The sequence below is a fragment of the Pocillopora verrucosa genome, chromosome 1 (assembly GCF_036669915.1).
Source record: "Pocillopora verrucosa isolate sample1 chromosome 1, ASM3666991v2, whole genome shotgun sequence".
Taxonomy (NCBI): Eukaryota; Metazoa; Cnidaria; class Anthozoa; order Scleractinia; family Pocilloporidae; genus Pocillopora; species Pocillopora verrucosa.
This window is the reverse complement of record NC_089312.1, coordinates 34,651,742-34,671,385: the sequence shown is the minus strand read 5'-3', so window position 1 is coordinate 34,671,385 and position 19,644 is coordinate 34,651,742. Positions and strand designations below refer to the sequence as shown.

The 19,644-nt window shown below is 37.2% G+C and overlaps 1 protein-coding gene across 2 annotated transcripts; it reads left to right on the top strand.

Annotated features, from left to right (window-relative positions):
* Positions 1-810: 810 nt before the first annotated feature.
* On the top strand, positions 811-18,925 carry LOC131784766 (chitin synthase). 2 transcript variants are annotated; one of them, XM_066161332.1, is made up of 16 exons: positions 811-875; positions 7,072-7,320; positions 7,956-8,742; positions 9,214-9,297; positions 9,421-9,764; positions 9,853-10,125; positions 10,380-10,518; positions 10,942-11,197; positions 11,770-12,275; positions 12,912-13,036; positions 13,358-13,496; positions 14,019-14,098; positions 14,655-14,723; positions 15,110-15,205; positions 15,680-15,887; positions 17,185-18,925. In XM_066161332.1, exons 2-16 carry the CDS (start codon positions 7,126-7,128, stop codon positions 17,694-17,696), a joined length of 3,813 nt encoding a protein of 1,270 aa, XP_066017429.1. In that variant the 5' UTR covers positions 811-875; positions 7,072-7,125; the 3' UTR covers positions 17,697-18,925. The 2 variants fall into 2 exon arrangements, with proteins under 2 accessions (XP_066017429.1, XP_058957569.2); XM_059101586.2 differs by lacking the exon at positions 811-875 and adding an exon at positions 4,285-4,726.
* The last annotated feature ends 719 nt before the right edge of the window (positions 18,926-19,644 follow it).

The following is a 19,644-nucleotide window of genomic DNA, read 5'->3' as shown; positions in this document are numbered from 1 at the left end:
TCATCTTTGTCTAAAGTAAATCAAAGCCTTAATGCTTAAGCCTGTGTGGAAAGGAGGGGAAACGTACGTACAAATCCTCATCCTGCAGACTTTGCTGTAATTGAATAGCAATATTCATTTTGTGAAATATGTCACACAGTTCTCCTATAGGCAATTTAGTGATAATACTTATTTTTAATTCTCACGAAACATATTTATTTTATTTTGTATTACTTAACTTTTGAGCTCTTCAGTGCTGCCGATTTTCTTTTGCTTTCCATTTAAATGGAAAATTGCCCATTACTCTTATGGTATCTCAGGATCTCAAAGAAATTAGTGCGGAGGCAGCGGATACTGTAGAGCTCCTGCACCACATAAAGAAAATTCCTCTGGTTAAGATCAGTAACGACATTCCAGTAAGTTATCTAAACAACTGTATTCGTATCCACTAAAGCAAGGAATCAAACCAATATGACCGAATATCGAAAAAACTTTTGACCATTTCGTCCCGAAATATTGATTTGTCAACTCGTTGCACGCTATTGCAGGGTTTTGATTAATCCACTCAATCATTCATTTAGTTAAGGACATTTAAAGTTTTAACTGCGAAAAATGGATCAACTAATCACTAATGTTGGTAAACGAGAATACAAAATAGTTTCTATCGATAGAGGATATTTTGACCTGTTGATGCTGTGTCTTTGATGAATTTCTATCCTCAGGGAAACGATTAAGACTGCTTAGTAGAGTACCATCTTGAAGAATATTGGCACGTGTTTGAGTCGAGAGCATATACAGATCCAGAGGCTCTTCAAGATTAAAAAATGAAGAGTGAAAAGAACCCGAAGTAATACTTGAGGGATAGAATTTGCTAAGCTGTATTGTAACAACATCAAGTAAGTTTGTTTGTTAAGTTTGTTTTTTCATCTTTTAAAACAGGTAATATTTTGGTGTAAAAGATCCTATCCCTTTTGGGCTCCGTACGTGTGTGGTTTACAAGTTTTTATGTGCGGGCTGTAATGCCTGCTATGTCGACGAAACCTCGCGGCATTTATCTACACGCATACGTGAGCACTTGGTCAGTGATAGGACTTCTCGCATTTTCAGACAGCTACATAATTCTCCGCAATATCGCACTCTTTTTTCTGATGATTGTTTTAACATCTTAGATCACGCTTCCACAACTTTTCAACTTAAAATCAGAGAAGATATCCTCATTCAATGGGAAATACCTACACTAAATCATCAAATTTATCATGTTAACTTAAAAGTTTCCTTGTAAATGCGTACATCGTTCTGTTACTATTGTTTGTTTGTTTAAACAGCATTTTGTTACACTCTTTAAACTTTGAACTTTGTATTATTCAGAACTGAAGATGACACAAGAACTGTCGAAACATGTTTTTAAAAAGTGTCCTTCATTTTCTAAAATTCGATATATATCTGCTTCTATCCAGACTTTGTGGCATGTTTCCTTACTTCATATTTTCCTGAAAGTTATATATTTAACTTCATATGAAACCTATACCTTGTCGTTCAAGGCCACAAGGGATATCATCAGCCCACCTTACGCTAAGATTGTCTCAGTGTGACCTTTCCGCTTGTTTAATGAGACTTGAGCGCGTAGATTACGAGCTCGAGAGTTCTATCGTGAGGTAGGTTAATGACGTTTTGTCCTCGTTACCAAATACATATAGAAATAGAGAGCGACCTCACTGTTTGTCCCTCTCTGTTCCCTAGTATGGAATTAAGTGGCCATTTAGATTGCATATTTTTGTGATAGAATACGAGTAGATTTATATTGACTTAGGGCAAATTATGATTCCAGAAAACTCATGCTCTTTTATGAAGAGATCGGTGGAGGCGAGTTTAAAATGGAGACAAAATCGTTTCCTGTAATTCAAAACTATTGATGGGTAAACACATTCCTTTTCTTAAAATTCCTAAAAACTCCAAGCATTTAGCTCTGTGGGTTTTCGGTGTAAAAAACACATTGTGGATATAAAGACCAGGAGAATTTAGATTTAGATCTCATTGGTTTTCTTATTGTCTGTGGAGGCATATTCTTACTGCAATTTTTCGCCCTCCTGTGCCATCGTGTTCAGACGTTGATTCTATTTTTGTCACGCACACCTTGGACTGGAAATAACAGATAAGTTGAGGAGAAAAAATAGAAGGAAAAATGACGAAAATGATATTAGTTGGGGAAAAATTAGAAAGTGGGTGTCATTTCACATGCTTAATTTCTTGGTAGTTAGTCATCTCAATAAAATTGACTGAACAGACACTGAGGTATAGAAGAAGTTCGTTTCAATGCAAATTCAACTATTATTGTCTTTAGGCACTGATTATGTTAGCCATACGCTTTATATCAAAAGCTAACTAGCACTGTAGATAGTATTTGTGCTGTAAAAAACAAAAAAAAAACAACACAGGGAATCGAAAAACCCTATTTGCATAATTGAAGCAGTTTGAAGATAAAAGTCTAGTGTCACACTATAAATCCGCAGGTTAACAATTTCATCTGGGCTTTAAACTTAGAGATCAATTAAATGACATTGACAAAGATTTGATACCACATTGTCAACACCATAATTTTATCCTTTACTTGCTCTATTGGGTCCCTCGATTATGGTTGTATTAAAATATTAAAAATATATAAAGTAACTTAAAATATATAAAGTAACTTAAAATATATAAAGTAACTTAAAATATATAAAGTAACTTTAAATATATAAAAATATATTAAAATTATTGTGACCAAAGTTATTCATTACAGAAAAGAAAAGGGACATCGAAGATAATTCGTCCAGAAATTCCTGGATGGCGACAAAAAGGAGAGAACAATCGATTAAATAATCATAATAAAATATTATTGTTTCGCTGATATTTTCCGATTTCGGTTCAAGAAATTTGCTATTTAAAATTGACATTTGAAAATGTGGAAATTGAAAGCGAAGCACTCCTCAACAACGCAAACATAGTTACCATGTTGAGATGCATGTCCAGAATTTATTTCGCTTATCGTTTTAGTATCACAGGATTTTGAAGGGAGATGATTCTTCTGGAGGCTGTACAACCTCTAAGGAATGGCGGTATTTGGGAGATTTGTAATTTAATCGCTTTTACTGACTTCGTTTCATCGTGACAGCTCATCCAAGGTTGGCATGGTGTTTTGACAAAAACAAAAACGTGATAAATTGATCATTGACTGCTAAATACTATATTGTTGCATGTATTTGTAGAATAACCATGGGCATCAGCAGACCGTACAAACAGGGTGATCAATATGAAATTGATGTCACCAGAATGAACCAGATATCTCTTATCTGCAGTTGGACGTGCTAAAATAAAACGTTACAAAACTGTATTTATGATCAGTCGTTGTAACCGGTACCTGCGCGATGATTTTTTTATTCAATGAATGTGGTATGTGAGCAGTTTTGTTCGGAACGGACTTTGTGCAGGAGGTTATTTATTCAAATATCAATTTCAAAAAGAGCAACTAAATATTTATAATGACTATATTATCTGTATTACTATATTATCAGTATTACAATCACTGTCATTACAATCACTGTTATTATTCAATGTTATTCTTAGTAACATTAATTTCATCATAACTATTACATGACCTCTTCGCGTGCGTTTGTGTCCCCTTCTGATCTTGACAAATTTTCTTCTTAACCAAGCACGTGAGTCATATGGGCAAGCAAAGTCTTATATCTGGACTGAAAACTTAGACTCGCGGAGGATTTCAAGGCTAGGCTGTTATTAATTTTTAGATACCTTTTCCACGCATTGTATCTTCTAAACGCACATATCTTCTTAAACATGTAAACATCGTAAACCTATGTTATACGCAAAATGAAGATCTATTTCAGGGGTTATGTGAATTTTTTTGCTCTGAGGCATTTTTTAGCAAACTTGAATAAAAGCCTGTCATCACCTAAGTCAGACAAGGAAGTAAATCATAATTCAAGCTGTTTTTAGCTTGCTAGAAATAGAAGATCCCTCTTATCACCAATCACGCAATTTTCTGTTCGTAAACAGTAATACAGTCAAACTACGATATTACTGCATTCGTTCCAACATCTTCAAAAAAAAAAAAAAAAAAAACACAATCATTCCAGCTGCAAAATTGACCTTGTATCTATGCTTTATCCGACTTGCTCTCCTAGCAATACTAAAATGATAGACAGGCCACGTTATACATGACATTTAATACTTGAACTTGAGATTTTAGCATTGCGTCTCTTTAGCTAGAGCCAAGCTACGAAGAAAAGAGCGCGATAAAGGTGTTTTTTTATCAATCTTTAAAACCTTCGGCAGGGGTAACATGTCTAATATGACCCCGGATGAGCATAACGGGAAGAAATTCAAATTCACGGCAAACAAACGATCGAGGCCATCGGTGCCTAAAAAGAGCAGCGACTCCAAATACGGTGTATTCAGATGCGCCATAAAATGGCTAGTGGCATTCATGTTATATTTGTCTGTCTTGACGTGTCTTGTTACCAGCAAGATTTGTTGGTTGGTTCTCGGGAAGCAGTTGAAAGGTTTCAATGAATCTACAGCGAATTCCACCCTCGCAGTGGAATATTCTTCCGAAATAAACAAACAAGCATTGTTTTTTATGCTTGTTCTGGCTTTGATGATCCCAGAAGCTGCCTGTTTTATACACGCAAGTTTGACAAGTCTTGGGAAAAAGCATCAACCATGGCCAACAAAAAGGGCATCTATGCTAGTAAGTTTTTATTTCTCTTCTAGTCGTTATAAAGCATGTATTTGAGGGCTACACATGCCTACTTGTCTTAGTGCAAATATGCAATTACATAAAAGCCTTCCAGAGTTAATGAAAGCTAGAAGTTAAAATCACAAATTTTGGAAAGCTTTGGGTTGGGCTATCATATAATTATGTTGGCATGACCCTCTAGACTCGGACAAAAGATGTTGAACCTATGAAACAAAGGAAACATAATTTAACGTCCTGAAGTGAGCTTGCTCTTTGATTTATTGTGAATGCATAGAATCGTAAATATCTCGCAATGCCAAATTATGAGAATTGCTGATAGTAGGCAACTATCGTCTTTATTAAGGCTAGCGTAATGACTCACTGGGTTCCCAAAAACTCTTAAGAAGTAAACAATGATACTTATTTCACGTTTTTACCGAATTGCCACATCAGCAGACCAGGAGTCTTTTCATCCTAGGTTTTCGTTTGTTTTGTTTGTTTGTTTTTTTCTTTTGCTGCTGTGATTGTGATGCTGCTGTTATTGTTGTTACTTCCTAGCGCAGGTTTTTTTTTTATCAGAAAATACAGGAATTTAAGATGATCAGTGGTTGAAAACTTCCATCTTAATAGAGAGAGGAGAATGGCTGCGTTCTCAGTGTTGCATTCATTTCCCTCCAAGTCATTTTAACTATTTAATTTGATCAGATTTGCTGATTTTTACCTCTGCTTTACATTTCTCCAAACGACTTTATGTTTTTAGTGCTACTGCAGTCGGAAAGTGCTTACTCTTTATAAGAATTTGGATATGTTTCAGTTGAGGCTAACTCCTCGCAAATATTGCTCGCAAATATTGCTCGCAAATATTGCTCACAAATATTGCTGGAAGTCAGGTACTGCTTGTGAGTGTTTAAATTGCAGAAGCACTTTTCCAATCGATGTAAAGATGCTCAAAGACATGACTCTCCACAGGGTTTCAGGCAATAAGGTGGACGCACGCACTCGGCACGTTGTAACACGCTCGCACGCTAATGGCATGACACGCTTACCGTGCTGATATGCGCATAAAAACAATTGATTATGGAGCGTGTTCCCAGCCATTGTCCATTTCTGGCTATCACGGTAGAACTTTGTTTCTAGAACATGCTAGCTCTTTTTTTTTTTTTTAACACGCTTAGTTCCTTTGTTTCCATAACGCGCCCGCTTATCTTGTACAACCCAGCTCACTTTGTTACTTGTGTTTTGTCAGCTTCTTGGTGGTGAGAATGGTGTTTGTAATGTACATTACTTACAGAATACAGGGAAAAGCGAAGAAGATCTTCTGTCCTATCCGGAAGTTGTAATAAAACTTAATTCTTACCTTGTAAAATATATTGAGAATAATACATGGGCGCGAATGGATATGGAATTTCTCTTCGACTTGAACACGCGAAGAGAAATTTCATATTTACAAGCAACCATGTATAATTTTGTTTATCGTATAAACACACTAGTCTTTTACTGACAAGAAAAGTCAAGTTTATCAATGAATGAAAATAAAAGGATCGACAACCCCCGAGTACAAAAAAAAACGTCGGCGTTCAGGCTCAATTGAGAAAATGCGTTGAAACACTAAAAAAAAAAACAATGAGCGTAATGTTAAAGACCCAAAATTCTCAAGTATTAGGTCGGTACTTACCGGAAAAAGAAATCTTTCAAGTACGCGACCAAACTCGGCCTGTGGCAAATCTTCCAGTTGTCGATTTTCGTTCTCAGCCGCGAGAAATGCCATCACCAAAGCCGCTGAATACGTAACTTTCGGTCTTTCTTTCCGTATTTTGATTTTCTTTCCCCTCTAAGAAAGTTTGAACGTCACTGCCTGTAAGCGATACGGATTTTTCAGTGTTATAGGAGCCAGAATATGAAAAAATTCTGACAAACGACCTTGGATTGAGAATGGTGACGGCTTTGTCTTTCATTCATCAACCTGACAGTGTGTTTGGCGATGTCAGACACAAGTGAAGAAATACGATATTTCTCACGTATGTTGTCACGGTTTTTAAGTTTGCACCTGGCTTTCTGTAAGAGGGTAATCCCCCTCTTTTAACTAGCAAAATCTTATCAATATAGCGCTCTACCGTCACCTCGTACGTGGTCTTAGTTTAGCCGGCGCAATGAGCTATTTTTTCATAACAATGTTGAGAAGTGACAGTGCTATTGGAGCCATTATCACTGAGTTTGATCTCTGAAAGTAATGTTTGTCGCTAAATCAAAGTTATTGGTTATAAGACTGGTACTCTTTTTTTGTTCTTCTTTGTCATTCACTAATGCCCTCATTTTGACCAGCCTCTGATGAAAAGTAATTTTCTTCACACTTGCAGATTTTGGTTGGTGGATTCTTTGAAGCTTTCTCGCTTTGTCATATCACAGTGGTGATGGTGACAACGCTGCCAGTGAGCCCTGACTTTCTCGTGGTGCTCATGTGCAATATAGCCGGGTTACCGTTAACGTTACAGAAAGTCTACAGAAAATTATGCCAACGTGACCATCTAACAAGTGTGTGGGATACCATGAGATCACTAGTGTCTACCCTTTTTTTTCTTGCTGGCAATATCATGCTGTCTTTAAAGGTAACTTTTAGAGGCTTTGCGTTTTTATCCTACTACTTTCCTAATTCTTGTATTAAGTAGGGGTAGTTGTCTTGCAGTCAGTCTGCGATAAATCTTTACTGAAGAGCTCATGAGTAATCGAACATAGAAAACGAATCTTGAAATAATAACTACGCGTTTCTCTTTCCCTTTCAAGGATCGGGTTTCCTGGCTCAGAAGAGTTTTTATAAAGTGAACTAACTCTGATGCGTTTTAGTCCGTGATAGATTTTCGTCGAAGTGGTCAGGAGCAATTGAACATAGAAAAATTAATCATGACATCACTGAGCCGAATCCTTTTAATCAATTGGTCGTTGTTCAACTTTAGATTTCGTTCTAGGCTGCCGTTCATCATTAAGGGATGTGAAGGTTTAGTCCATTTCTAATGCCTCAATACAAAGGACTCAGTGCTTGTTTTCGACATTGGCAAGACATGAACAAGAAAGGAGCCTTTTACCATGAACTAAATACTTTTGTCAACTATAAGGCTGCATTTGGTCTTGAGTCTGAAGAGTATGAATGACTTATGAAAATCTCATAATGATTTCTTTCTTTTTCAAAAAGTGAGGCTTTTCCGTAATCATCAGGCAAGAATTTTCTTCTATGTTGTTTCTAAAGGTGGCTGACCTGCAAGGAATAATTTTGGCTCAACTTTCCCTTTTCCTGCTGTCAATTGTTTGGTCACCTACGTTTAGAGAATTCCAAATTCAAAATACGCCTAGTGAGGAAGATAGAGAGACAGGAATGGAGCACAGCACCGATGCTGTAAAGGAATGCGTTGATACGTTACAAAAGCCAGGAACTAATTCGAAATTCAGGCCGAAGGAGACGTTTACGACAAAGCCTGTATATGAAGAAATGACTAGTGATATCAATAACAACAGTAAAGGATCCTCGCAGAGTGAAACCGGACCTCCTAAGTTGACCAGAACAGCTCAAGCGAAAACGGCCGTTATTTCTTCCCTTTGTAAACTATTCTTCATACCTTTAACGGCAGTTGCATTTTCAACTGTTTATGACATTGTGAAACTTAACACCTTTGAAGGATTTAAGGCCATAACAACATCAAATCCGTCATTTTTATACTTCATACTCCACATTTTGACCAGCTTCTTTTGCTTCCATTTTGGATGGATCGCGTGTTCTCTTCGTATGCAAAGGATTGGATTGGCTCTTCCCTTGACACTAGCAACACCAATCACTGTCATCATAACCCAGTTTAAAGGGTTTTGCGAAACAGAAACAATTCCGTTACCATGTGCATCAGGAGACATACACTATGTTCTTGGTGCAGGACTCCTTCTGTGGTTAGCACAATGTTTGGGAACCACGCACTACCTTTGGGAAAGTCCAGGAAAGATATTGGGAAAAGTGTGCGACTCATTTTGGATTCCTTATTATAATGGTAAGTCTGTTACAAACATTTCCTTATCAAAACTGAACTGCTTTCAATTGTATAACTTATTGACGTTTGTAAACCTTTAGGCTTATTTAAGGCTCACATGAATTTCAATAGATAATCGGAAAGTTATTGAAAACGAAAATTGACCAGAAAAGTTCTTTTTGGTTGTAGGCAGATACTGGTCTCGTTTTAAACTTAGCTGAAGCGTAGACCAGTACGTGCAACTTGAATCACACTTGTACTACCATCTTTTTGCAAGGTGCATCAAATGGCTCTTTTTTAACTGATTGGGATGCTCATTGTAAGAAATTTATTCGGATCAATATCAGTATCTGGGCAACTGCCCACCTACCCCTCCCCTAACCCAACAACAGTCTATTGAAAACAAGTTAGCGTTAATGTTGGGTTAGGGGAGGGGTAGGTGGGCAGTTGCCCAGATACTGATATTGATCCATTTATTCTTTATATTTTCAGGTGTGTGCCTTGAACAGAACTTGTTGACGAACAAACGAAACCTCTCATTTGACGAGGAATGCTCTTCACAGGAAAATGCATCAGGTAAAAAAAGCACTTCTTTTATATTTCTAACGATATTTGGTCTAATTTTCTTTTGCTTGATGAAATTGTCAAAATGCTAAACATAACAACGCTAAGATGACCAGAATACGAATTTTTCATCAGCTTCTAACCAAAAGGACAGTGGATTACATGTGTTCATCTGCACTACAATGTATCACGAGAAAAGGGAAGAAATGGAACAACTTCTGGACTCAGTTTACGATGTCCTCAAAAATAACAAATCAGGGCACCATTTTGAGGCACACGTGTTTTTTGATGGGTGCCTCAGGACAGAAGAGCTTAACAGCTATGTACTTCAGCTGGCTTCATTGGTGAAAAATACTCTAAAAGTGAAAGAACTCAGCGACTGTATTAAGGTTGAGACCCACTTTGGTATGCAGCTTAAGTGGAAACTTGAATTAGAACGAGAGACATCCTTCACAATACACTTAAAAGATAATGCAAAGGTAACTAATTCAAATTTAAGAATTTTGATTTGGTTCACGAACGCATCCAGGAGAGAGCTCAATTTTTTTGTTGTTGGTCCAATCACAGGTGAAAAATAAGAAGAGATGGAGCCAAGTAATGTACATGTCCTACGTTCTGGATTTTAAAATCGTCACAAAAAAGTTAGAAGACGACCAGTGCTTCATCCTCGCAACAGACGGCGACGTTAAATTTACTCATGAGTCTGTTGAGGCCTTAATTGATCAAATCTGCGAGTACCCTGGAACTGGTGCAGTATGTGCTCGGACCTATCCCCTTGGAAAAGGACCTGTCTATTGGTATCAAGTATTTGATTATGCTATTGGCCACTGGTTCCAAAAGGTTTGTGTATGCATGTTAGCCACAATGAGGGTACAATGATTACGTTTGACAGATTTAGCTCGGCCTAAAAGTGTATCTCGGAATGTTTTCCCACCTTGCTAATCTGAGACGTAGCTCAAAACAACCCGTTTTGAGCTACGTCATGACCCTTTCTCTCATTCTTAAAGTTTTCAACGGAACTATTAAAAAGGAGCAGAAAGGAAAGATAAAAGATAAGAAATCATCCATTAATTAATACGCTATTTTGATTTTAGGTGACCAATCATATGCTTGGCTCAGTCCTGTGTTGTCCTGGATGTTTCAGCTTGTACAGGTGCAGGGCTGTGAGGGATGTTTTGCCAAATTATGCCACCTGCGCAGACACCGCTTTTCAATGTCTTACCAAAGACATGGGTTAGTCACTATTTCATCACTATTTAGCTTTTCAGAGGGCCGCGGGGTTGTCAGTTACTTAATTACTAACTGACTTACTTATGTACGTATTAGCTTGGTAACTTGCCTGCATGCGTGCCTGTTTCCTTGATGGCTTGTTTTCATACAATCGATCAGTAGAAGCGATAAAATAGCACGGATTCTGACGTTTCCTTCCATTCCTGTAGACCGGGGTGAATCTCGAAATTAAAACATCAATCGGCATTTAGAGCGATAGATTGTCCAGGTTTTTTTAAGGACCCGCTGGAAAAAAAGATTAATGTAAGCTGTTTTTAAAGAGCACAAGCAAACCGAGATTGAATTTTTTTTCAGAAAGAATCTATTTATCAATCTATCATTGTGTGCCGTGATTTGTCTCATCTAAGTTGCAATAATTTTTTCAAGGGGAAGACCGCTGGATGTGCACACTGATGATACAAAATGGCTGGCGATTGACATATTGTGCTGCTGCAGAGAACAGTACTTATTGCCCAGGGAGTTTTGATGAGTTCTATAGACAACGAAAACGATGGGCGCCATCTACACTAGCCAACCTCGTTCTACTTATTACCGAATGGAAGCAGACATTGAATAACAACGAGCATATTTCTTTATTATTCATTGTTTATCAAGCGTTCCTTGTCTTCTCCACAGTAATTGGGTAAGTTATGCCCATTTGTAAACTTTATCAGAAACGTTAAATATTGGTGTAAGTAACTCTAAATTCAAGATTCTACTTATTTTTATCGAAGTATTATTCATCAATCCATTTCTGTGTCATTGAGATTTTTTTATCTCCTTGCCATTGCCATGAGCCTGCGGACAAAAACACCTTATAAAGTTCTTCGTATTCCTTTTCATAGACTGTGCTCCGTAACTTTTTAATGCGGTACGAAAAGTGGAAACGGAATTTCAATCCGGTTTTAAAAGTTATGAAAAAACGAAGAATAGAAGTCATAAATTCTAATTTCTTCTAAGCGAGCAAACCTGCAAATGCAAAGAAAAGTGGTAAGCCATTTAATTAAAAAAAAAACATGGATCTAGGGAATGGCATTTAGAGTGCTTTTTTTCACAGAATGAAAAAAAGTTGGACTAGATTTCACTTTTCTATTAGTATTTGAAAAATAATTTTGCATTGAGGAGCACGATTTCATCTATTCTTACCTTACTTTTTTTTTTCTTGACGACAACTCAGTAAAGTCCATAATTATAACATAATTCCCTTTATTTCAGAGGTTCCACGGTCATTTTGGTCATAGTGGGTGGAATGATACTTGCAGGTGTTCCTGTCAACCACATAACAACATCCGTGCTCCTAAGCCTTGTTGTTGCTGTTTACGTCTTAGTATGCCTCTACACTCCCCCAAAGTGGCAGCTTAAAGTGTCAAAGATACTGACATTTTTTTTCTCAGTAATCATGTGCACTGTGGCGGTCGGATTGGCTGTCCAAATTTCTAACGATTTAAAGGAAAGGAAAGTTGAGCCAACTGTGGCAACGACGATGCAGATAGAAACGACATCGTTAACAACGACAACAAAACCTTTAGAACACCATCTTCCGGCGGGGGTGAGCAGTCTGTACCTAGGTGGACTGATAACAATCTTTGTAGTCTCTGCTCTCTTGCATCCAAGAGAAGTTACCTGCTTGTTTCATGGAATTTGGTACTTCCTCTGCCTTCCATCTGGCTATCTTCTGCTGACAGTTTACGCTATCTGCAATCTAACTGACAGTTCTTGGGGTATGTTGTCTTTTTCTTTTGATCATCACCTGAATTGTTAATAGGCGTACTTTTCTAGAAGACATATGTGCATATGAAAGCGGGAAATTTCCCTTGTGAACCAGTGAAGTTCATGCATGTTTCAGGCTTTTAACGAATTAACAAAGTCTCTTATGAAGGCTGTTTTCTGAAACAGTCAGGATCGAATTCCTAAGCCCAAACGTACTTATCTGCAATTAAGCTTTATAGACTCGTGGTTGCTGTGCATTACATTGCAAGGGCTTGGGAGAGGCCAGGCTTAACAATGGAAACAAGATAAGATATAAGATAGGTGCCCTTTAACGAACCGTTTTCTCTGAGTACACAATCTCGATGCTTCCCCTTTAGTGAGAAATGATTGATACACTGGTAAAAAACCAAAAAAAAGGTTCCCACATCTACTTGACGCCAATTTGCTGCGCTTCATTGCGAGAATTTTGTTAGTTTTAAATTATAGCAATTTCCAAATAAGCTCGAGCATTTTGTACACCTTCCACTTCATCGAACCTCCACAAAACTAAATTAGTTGAGAGGTGGAGATCTGTTTGAGAATGTTTATCTATTCACTCGTTTTTCATCTCGACCAAGCTTTGTTAAGTGTTATATTTGTTTGGTTAGGAACAAGAGAAGAAACCTCAGGAAAGAAAAGCAGCCAAAATTCGTTATGGGAGTATTACTTATGTTGTCATTGGACCAGATCAGAGAGGGGTGGAGATGAGAGGAAGAAACTCTCAGATTCCAAGGTAAGCCGTGCGAACTAACTTTACAATAACATAAACACAAAAGAAACACCTAAGGGAGGACTTTGATCGACTATGGGCAATTGCAACTTTTTATGTGGATAATTGAAAGATCACTTTATTCGTGTTATCAGGCTTCTTCCTTCTATTTGTTATTTGGCTTATTTAACATTACATGGCAGATTTTATAAAGCAAAGAAAGGACACATGAAATATAAAGAAAGTCGCAAAACTTCCATGCGTGTTCTATTTTAAACCATCGAATAAGCTATACATCGTCATCGTGAAAATAATAAATGGTGACGATTCGGGATGAATTTTTAGGAACCAGGACCACCAGGTCTTAACACGAACACAGGGTCGGCAGAACAAGAAAACAATGAGGGAAATGCAAAAACCACGTCTGTGGAAGAAGTACTCAGCAGTGAGGCCAAAGGTGAACTCGACGTAACCCACTCAACAGGTAAAACAAGATATTCTTTTCGTCTTTCGAATAAATAGATTAAATAAAACTTCTGTCGTCAAGCTTAAAAATGTTACCTCAAAGGAAATCGATGCAAGGTTAGATAATCACAGCCTTCTTTGTGATAACCAAAATTTTGGTTTAAAAGGTCAGTGCTGAAGTATTCTGTATTGAGGCTGACGGCAAAAATAATCGACAAACTGAAAGGCCAAGTCATTGCAGGATAGTATGAACTATAATTACACTTTTTTGTTTACCAAAAGTCAAAAGTGAACTATAATGACATGTAACCTTGATCGTTTTGTTAAAGCTGAACAGTTTTATAGTGATCTCTAGAAGATAAAAAAAAAAGATTTATAGTTTCAGGAACGATACAGGTTAACAACAGGGATGGCGGTTCTTATCAATAATATCGTAAATTTTGTTACAAGCCAACCTTTCCTCATAGTTAAAATTATATCACTATTTCTTACACCATCAACTTCAATAATTAACAAAAATAAATTCTTTGAACTCTTGAAGCGATGAACCTTTCAAAGTCGAATGACGAACACATACCCAGTGAGCAGTTGGGAGATTTCCTAGGTGAAATAAAACTTGAGGTACAAAATCTTAAATTAGTTGAAATAATGCTAAATTAATTATATATCTTCATACAATACACATTACCTTATGCACAATGAACCTTACACAAATCATGCAGATATATGATAATATTTAATAACGTGAACTGAAAAGGACTCCAAAATTCGCAAGAATGATACGTATAAAGGCGAATACAAGTCAAAACTGACTGAACATAGGAGCAAACTCTATAATCAGAGCTTGGCGAGAATTGTAAAACTTACAGCTTAAACGATTAAGATGATCTTTCCGATTCGTTACCCTTATGTTGAAGCAAGAAAAAATAGGGGAACAGAAAGGGAAATTTGAGCGCTGGTTCTGATGAGTCATTTCTCTCAAACTATTTTTAACTAAGGGGTGGAAAGGTCGTAGTTTTTCTCCTTGTTTCAAATTTTGTGGACTGTCTCTAGACAAATACCGTGATTGGCGTGTTATCGGCGTGGTATCGTCTTTTCAAATTTTTTTAAATTCAATTTTTTTAGTTGATTATGATTTTGATTTTAGTATCTGATTGATGGGCTTTTCTCTTCTTAGAAATATTATCAACGTTTCTTTGACAATGGGTATGAATTTATAGACGACTTGGTCGGAATAAAGGAGGAAGTAAGTTTGACTTTGGTATAGTTGAGCGGAAGAGGCACTTGTAATGTAAAAAGATACACACATTCCAACGCATGTATCAATTACTTATTTGGAAAAGGTTTTAAGAAACTATAAAATCATGCAGACTAGCATTAAAAAGGGTTGAATTTTTTCTTTTTTCAAAAGATTATCCAAATGATATTCATACATATACTAAAGCAGTGGATATCGTATGAAGGAGCGCTTTCATTGGCCACTCAAACTCCGAATATCCTTCTCTTTCCACATCCGAACAACCCGTGGCATTTGCACCCCAAAATATTGTAATCGCTGCAGGAATAAATGAGTTAAAATCATTTGTTTGTGCTAATAAAAAAAAATCCATACATTTATCTTTGATCTGCTAGGATCTTGAGCAGATCGGAATCAATGAAGAGGATCGTTCAAAGCTCATGGAGTATATCAAGAGGATTCCTCAAGATGATTCAAAGCAAGAAATACCAGTAAGTTTCCTAAACGAATCATAATTCAGGAAGCCAAGATGTCTTGCCAGAATCGTGGTCGACGTTTTGGCCTCTTCGAAGGCAGTTTGCAAACGGTTGGATTACCTTTGAAACCCATGAGGTGGTCATCATCATCAGTTAACCCAATGACTTCTTTGGAGTGCAAAAACGAGCCATGGTGAAAAGCTGAAATTTCATAGCTGTCATTATGCTACGAACTGTTTATTGAGAAAACCATTCTTATTGTATTGGAAAACCAAGGATTTCATTAACGCAATATCTTACAGTTTAAACATTAGCGTTTTAAAAACAATGCTTTTTTTAAGATTCCAGAATTCACATATATCTGAAAATCTGCTTTTGCATTCTTGTTCCAACTGCTAACAAGGGAAGAAACAAAATCGATAAAGATACTAACTACAACGCATGCCCAATGGTGAATGCTGATGTTCCTTGATTAACTTTTGTTATCAGGAAAACATTAAAGGCTGGTTGATAAAGCACCATCTCGAAGATTATCATTCCAAATTCGGTGAGAAATTTAAGCATCTATGGCAACTTCAAAAGTTGAAAAACGAGCCCAAAAAGGATTTCAAGGAATCCGCAAGGAAAAATTTTGGAATCGAAAAACCGGGCCATTTTAAAAGGCTGGTTAAGGCTGTTTGCAGTTTACAGGTGAAAGGTAAGCAAAGTTTAAATCATTGCAATGTAGTACTCTTCTAATATTCTGCATGATGCAGTTGTTTGCCAGGACCTTTTCATTATCCTTGTTTGACGTAGCGATGGTATTAGAGTTGCACTTGTGGTGATTCATAGGAAAATATATTCGTGCTTCGTAAGCATTGTGCTTATTAACTGATTAAATAATTAGTTCAACAACCTACCACCACCCATTTGGGAAAGGTATTGTTATTTCGGAGATTTCTTTGTCTGAAATGTTTGCAAGCCGACCAGCAGCGGTCAATCTAAGGTTGCATTCCTTTGAAATGATCCAGCTCAGGTTTCTTTATCAGAGAACACTCGGATCATGATGCACAGAAAAACGTTGTTCGATTGCGTAGTATCAATAAATATATCAATAATCAGCGTAAACTTTTAGCGTGCGTGAGAGCGGAGTGCAAAGTTTCAGAACGGAAATATCATGGCCGCTGAGTGTAGCGCAGTTGTTTTTCGTGAATAGAAAAAATTACCCATGATTGAACGACAGTTAAAGCGAGCAGTCCCAAGAAGGCTGCAGCAACTGAGCGGATAGAACCAGCCGTTTCTGAAAAAGACCACAAATTACTGTTTGAGGAGAAATTACGAACGAGAGAGAATTGCCAGACTCATAAAGTATGAATGTTTGGAGGGACAACTTCCCTAACATTCTTCCGTTCTCATTCGGCGTCCGCATGCAGCCTTGCCTCAGCCGTACTGATGTCATCATTTGTTACTCTTTTTTTAATTATCACTATTTCTTCTTGCTGATTCGTAGCGAGGGCTAACTGTAATTTGCACAATGAAACAAAAAGAATCGTCGTTTGCGAGCTGAATTCAAAGTCTGTAATTTACGAGAAACCTTTGCTTATTTTAATTACCACGACTGTTTCATTTAGTTACCGACGAGAGCAACTTTGCTCTTGGCCCCGTTCTCGAGCCTTAATTTCGACACTAGATCTTAGACTCGTGAGAACTTGGAAACGGCTATTACACCCAGTTTTGATCATCACATATGGCAAGGTTTTGGTAATTTGGTGTGTACAAACCACTTCTTCACCTTTTCTGATAAATTTCCATCAACATAATACTGGTAGAAACAGGGCTAAGAAGTTTGTGGCAACAACTGTAACGTCCAAATTTATTTCGACGCCGTTTTTTTCTTTTAGTCTAAGCTGCCTCCCCACGTTACGCTATGGTTCAATCAATATTTTGCTTACTTCGTCCGCTCTCGTCCAAGTAGACTGATTTGTAATAACCCAGTATTCTTGTTTCATTTTCAGGACACGTACAGATGACAATCCTCAGCACGGAGCATACACTGAATAGTGTTCTGCCTGTCAAGCGTGATAGCAAGGATTATCTTGAAGACGAAATAACCTTCTGGAAAGAATTACTTGAAGAAGGATTTCTTTCTCCGCATAACACAGCTTTAGCGTTCACGTCTTCTCCCGAAGAAAACCTCCGGAAGCTTAGAACAACAGCGCTGTGGGTATTCAGTGTCAGCAACATGTTTTGGATGGTACTTATACTGACGCTGGTAGAAAAGAGAGACCTCAAGATTTTAGGGCTCGATGTCATCGCACTTAGCTTCCTAATCACCTATGGGGGGATAATCTTTGCCCAGTTTTTAGCCCTTTTGTGCCATCGTGTGAAAACAATAATGCATATTTTGGCACGCACGCCATGGATTTTGCCTATAAAGAACGAGACAGAAAAAAATGAAAGAATGAATGAAAAAAGCGTTTTGCAAAGCAGAAAACATAGGAAATTGCATCCTTTTTCCTATGCTTAAGTTCTTGTATTGTTGGTCAGTTATTCAACTCGTCCAATTTCTTTTAATTATTATTATTTCATTCTCTTAAGACCCTGTTAACATCTGTCTAAATTATTGTCAGTTTAGAGACATAAATTTCCTTTAATTTGGTTTAATTCTAGATTGTTAAGGAAAATGTCGAAAAGTTTTTAATTTACTTTCAAATTCAAAAACGCGTGAACTCTTTGATTTGATTCTGACAGGTGAATACTGTATCGACCAATCATGATACAGATCAGGAAACGCCAACACAAATCAAAACCATTACTTCAGTATTTACTGCTGTTGTTTGCGGTTTTGATCTGTAACGCATTATTGGCTATTTCCTCGTAACATAGCATCATTCAGAGATAATTTTTGAGTTCAAAGACTTACTGTAAGTCTCTGAGTTTTTTCTTGATATCTAATCACTGCAAAAAGTGAACACGAACATAGAGTTTTTGTTAGTAGCGTTGATATTAGTATAAGCACCCACAATGTAATAAGTGTGATTCGTTTTCCCAGTCATCCTATTTTGCTATTTTCTCTGTCAGTGTATTGATTATCTGAACAACAGCAAAGAAAATTATCTTTGTGCCAGAATTTCGTAATTAAAAAATAGTTCTAGAGAGAATAATGACCACTGATTGGCCAAAATCCTGACTCTGAAAATAATTTATCGGCCGTGAACTTGGCTGTGCTAATGTCGTATGCCACCTCATCTTTTGAACCGACTTCTCGAGTCTTGCATATTTTCCAGCAAGGGATTTTTTCCGTTTAAGATGTAGCAAGAGTAGTTATCTACTTTTTTCGTATCGCTGATAAAAATATGAAATTCAACGTAGAAACTGTGGAACTTTTGCTAAGGTCAGCAAAGTGTAAGTGCTTCGCTTACCAGTTGTTATTCAACTAGCCGTATACATTCGTTGTTTGATCATTAATTAGTGTCATACTGTAACCGTCACTTATCCTGGTCTTTTCTTTAGTTGTCTTCAATACCTGCGTCGTTTTGAATGTGATCAATCTGAAAAGCGCAATTCTTTAGTAATCAATCGTTCTCACTCAGTTGGAATGTATTAGATAATCCATAACATTAATTATCTAATCCTTTAGCGTTGTAGTTCAGGCTTAAATAGGACTACATCGTAAAGCTTTTGTTGAAAACACCAGGGACACATTAAGGCTACATCTGGCTGCATATTGGTTACATGACTGTATTAAAAATAACGTTGAAGCCAAGTCTTTGTGGACCATACTGTCTCAAAGATATTCAACAGCCCTAATAGATTCTGACCTTCGCGCAAACAGCGAGTGGCTGTTCCTCCAGCAAGAGCCTTTGCAAAGAGTACATTACTGAGTTTTTCCTCTGTCCTCTCATTTATATGAGAAGGCAAAACTTGTTTTCACAAAGAGCATCTAATCCTAAAAATCCGTACAAAGATGTTATTTTTCTTCTTCCAGCGAAATGACTGTCAATCGTATAGTCCAATTGTTCGGTTGAGATTAGTCCTAACAATTTTTTTCTTTCTTTCGGATGTTGCTAGCGCCCATTGGTTCACGCTTTTTCTATTCGAGGCAAGAAAATCTCATGAATTTTTATTTCCATCGCCAGAACTTGTATGATGTTTGCCAGAAGTTAAAGAGTGTCGAAAAATTGAGTTATAAATAGTTGAAAGTGATGATCTATAGCTATTCAGTGATACTCATTGTTCTCTGGAAATTTACTCCCCGTGATTTTACATGTCTTTCCCTGGTACAGCGCAAATTAGTATTCTCAGCTTCAGAACCAACTCGTTTCCACCCCAAGTCCCTACTGCTGTTCCTGCCCCCCCCCCCCCCCCATTTTGCTCTATCTTACAAATTGCACGCATGTCAATTTTCAATACACTTCGGCTATTTTATTTCACACATTTTACGCAAGAGATTATATGTAAGTACCTCGCGTCAA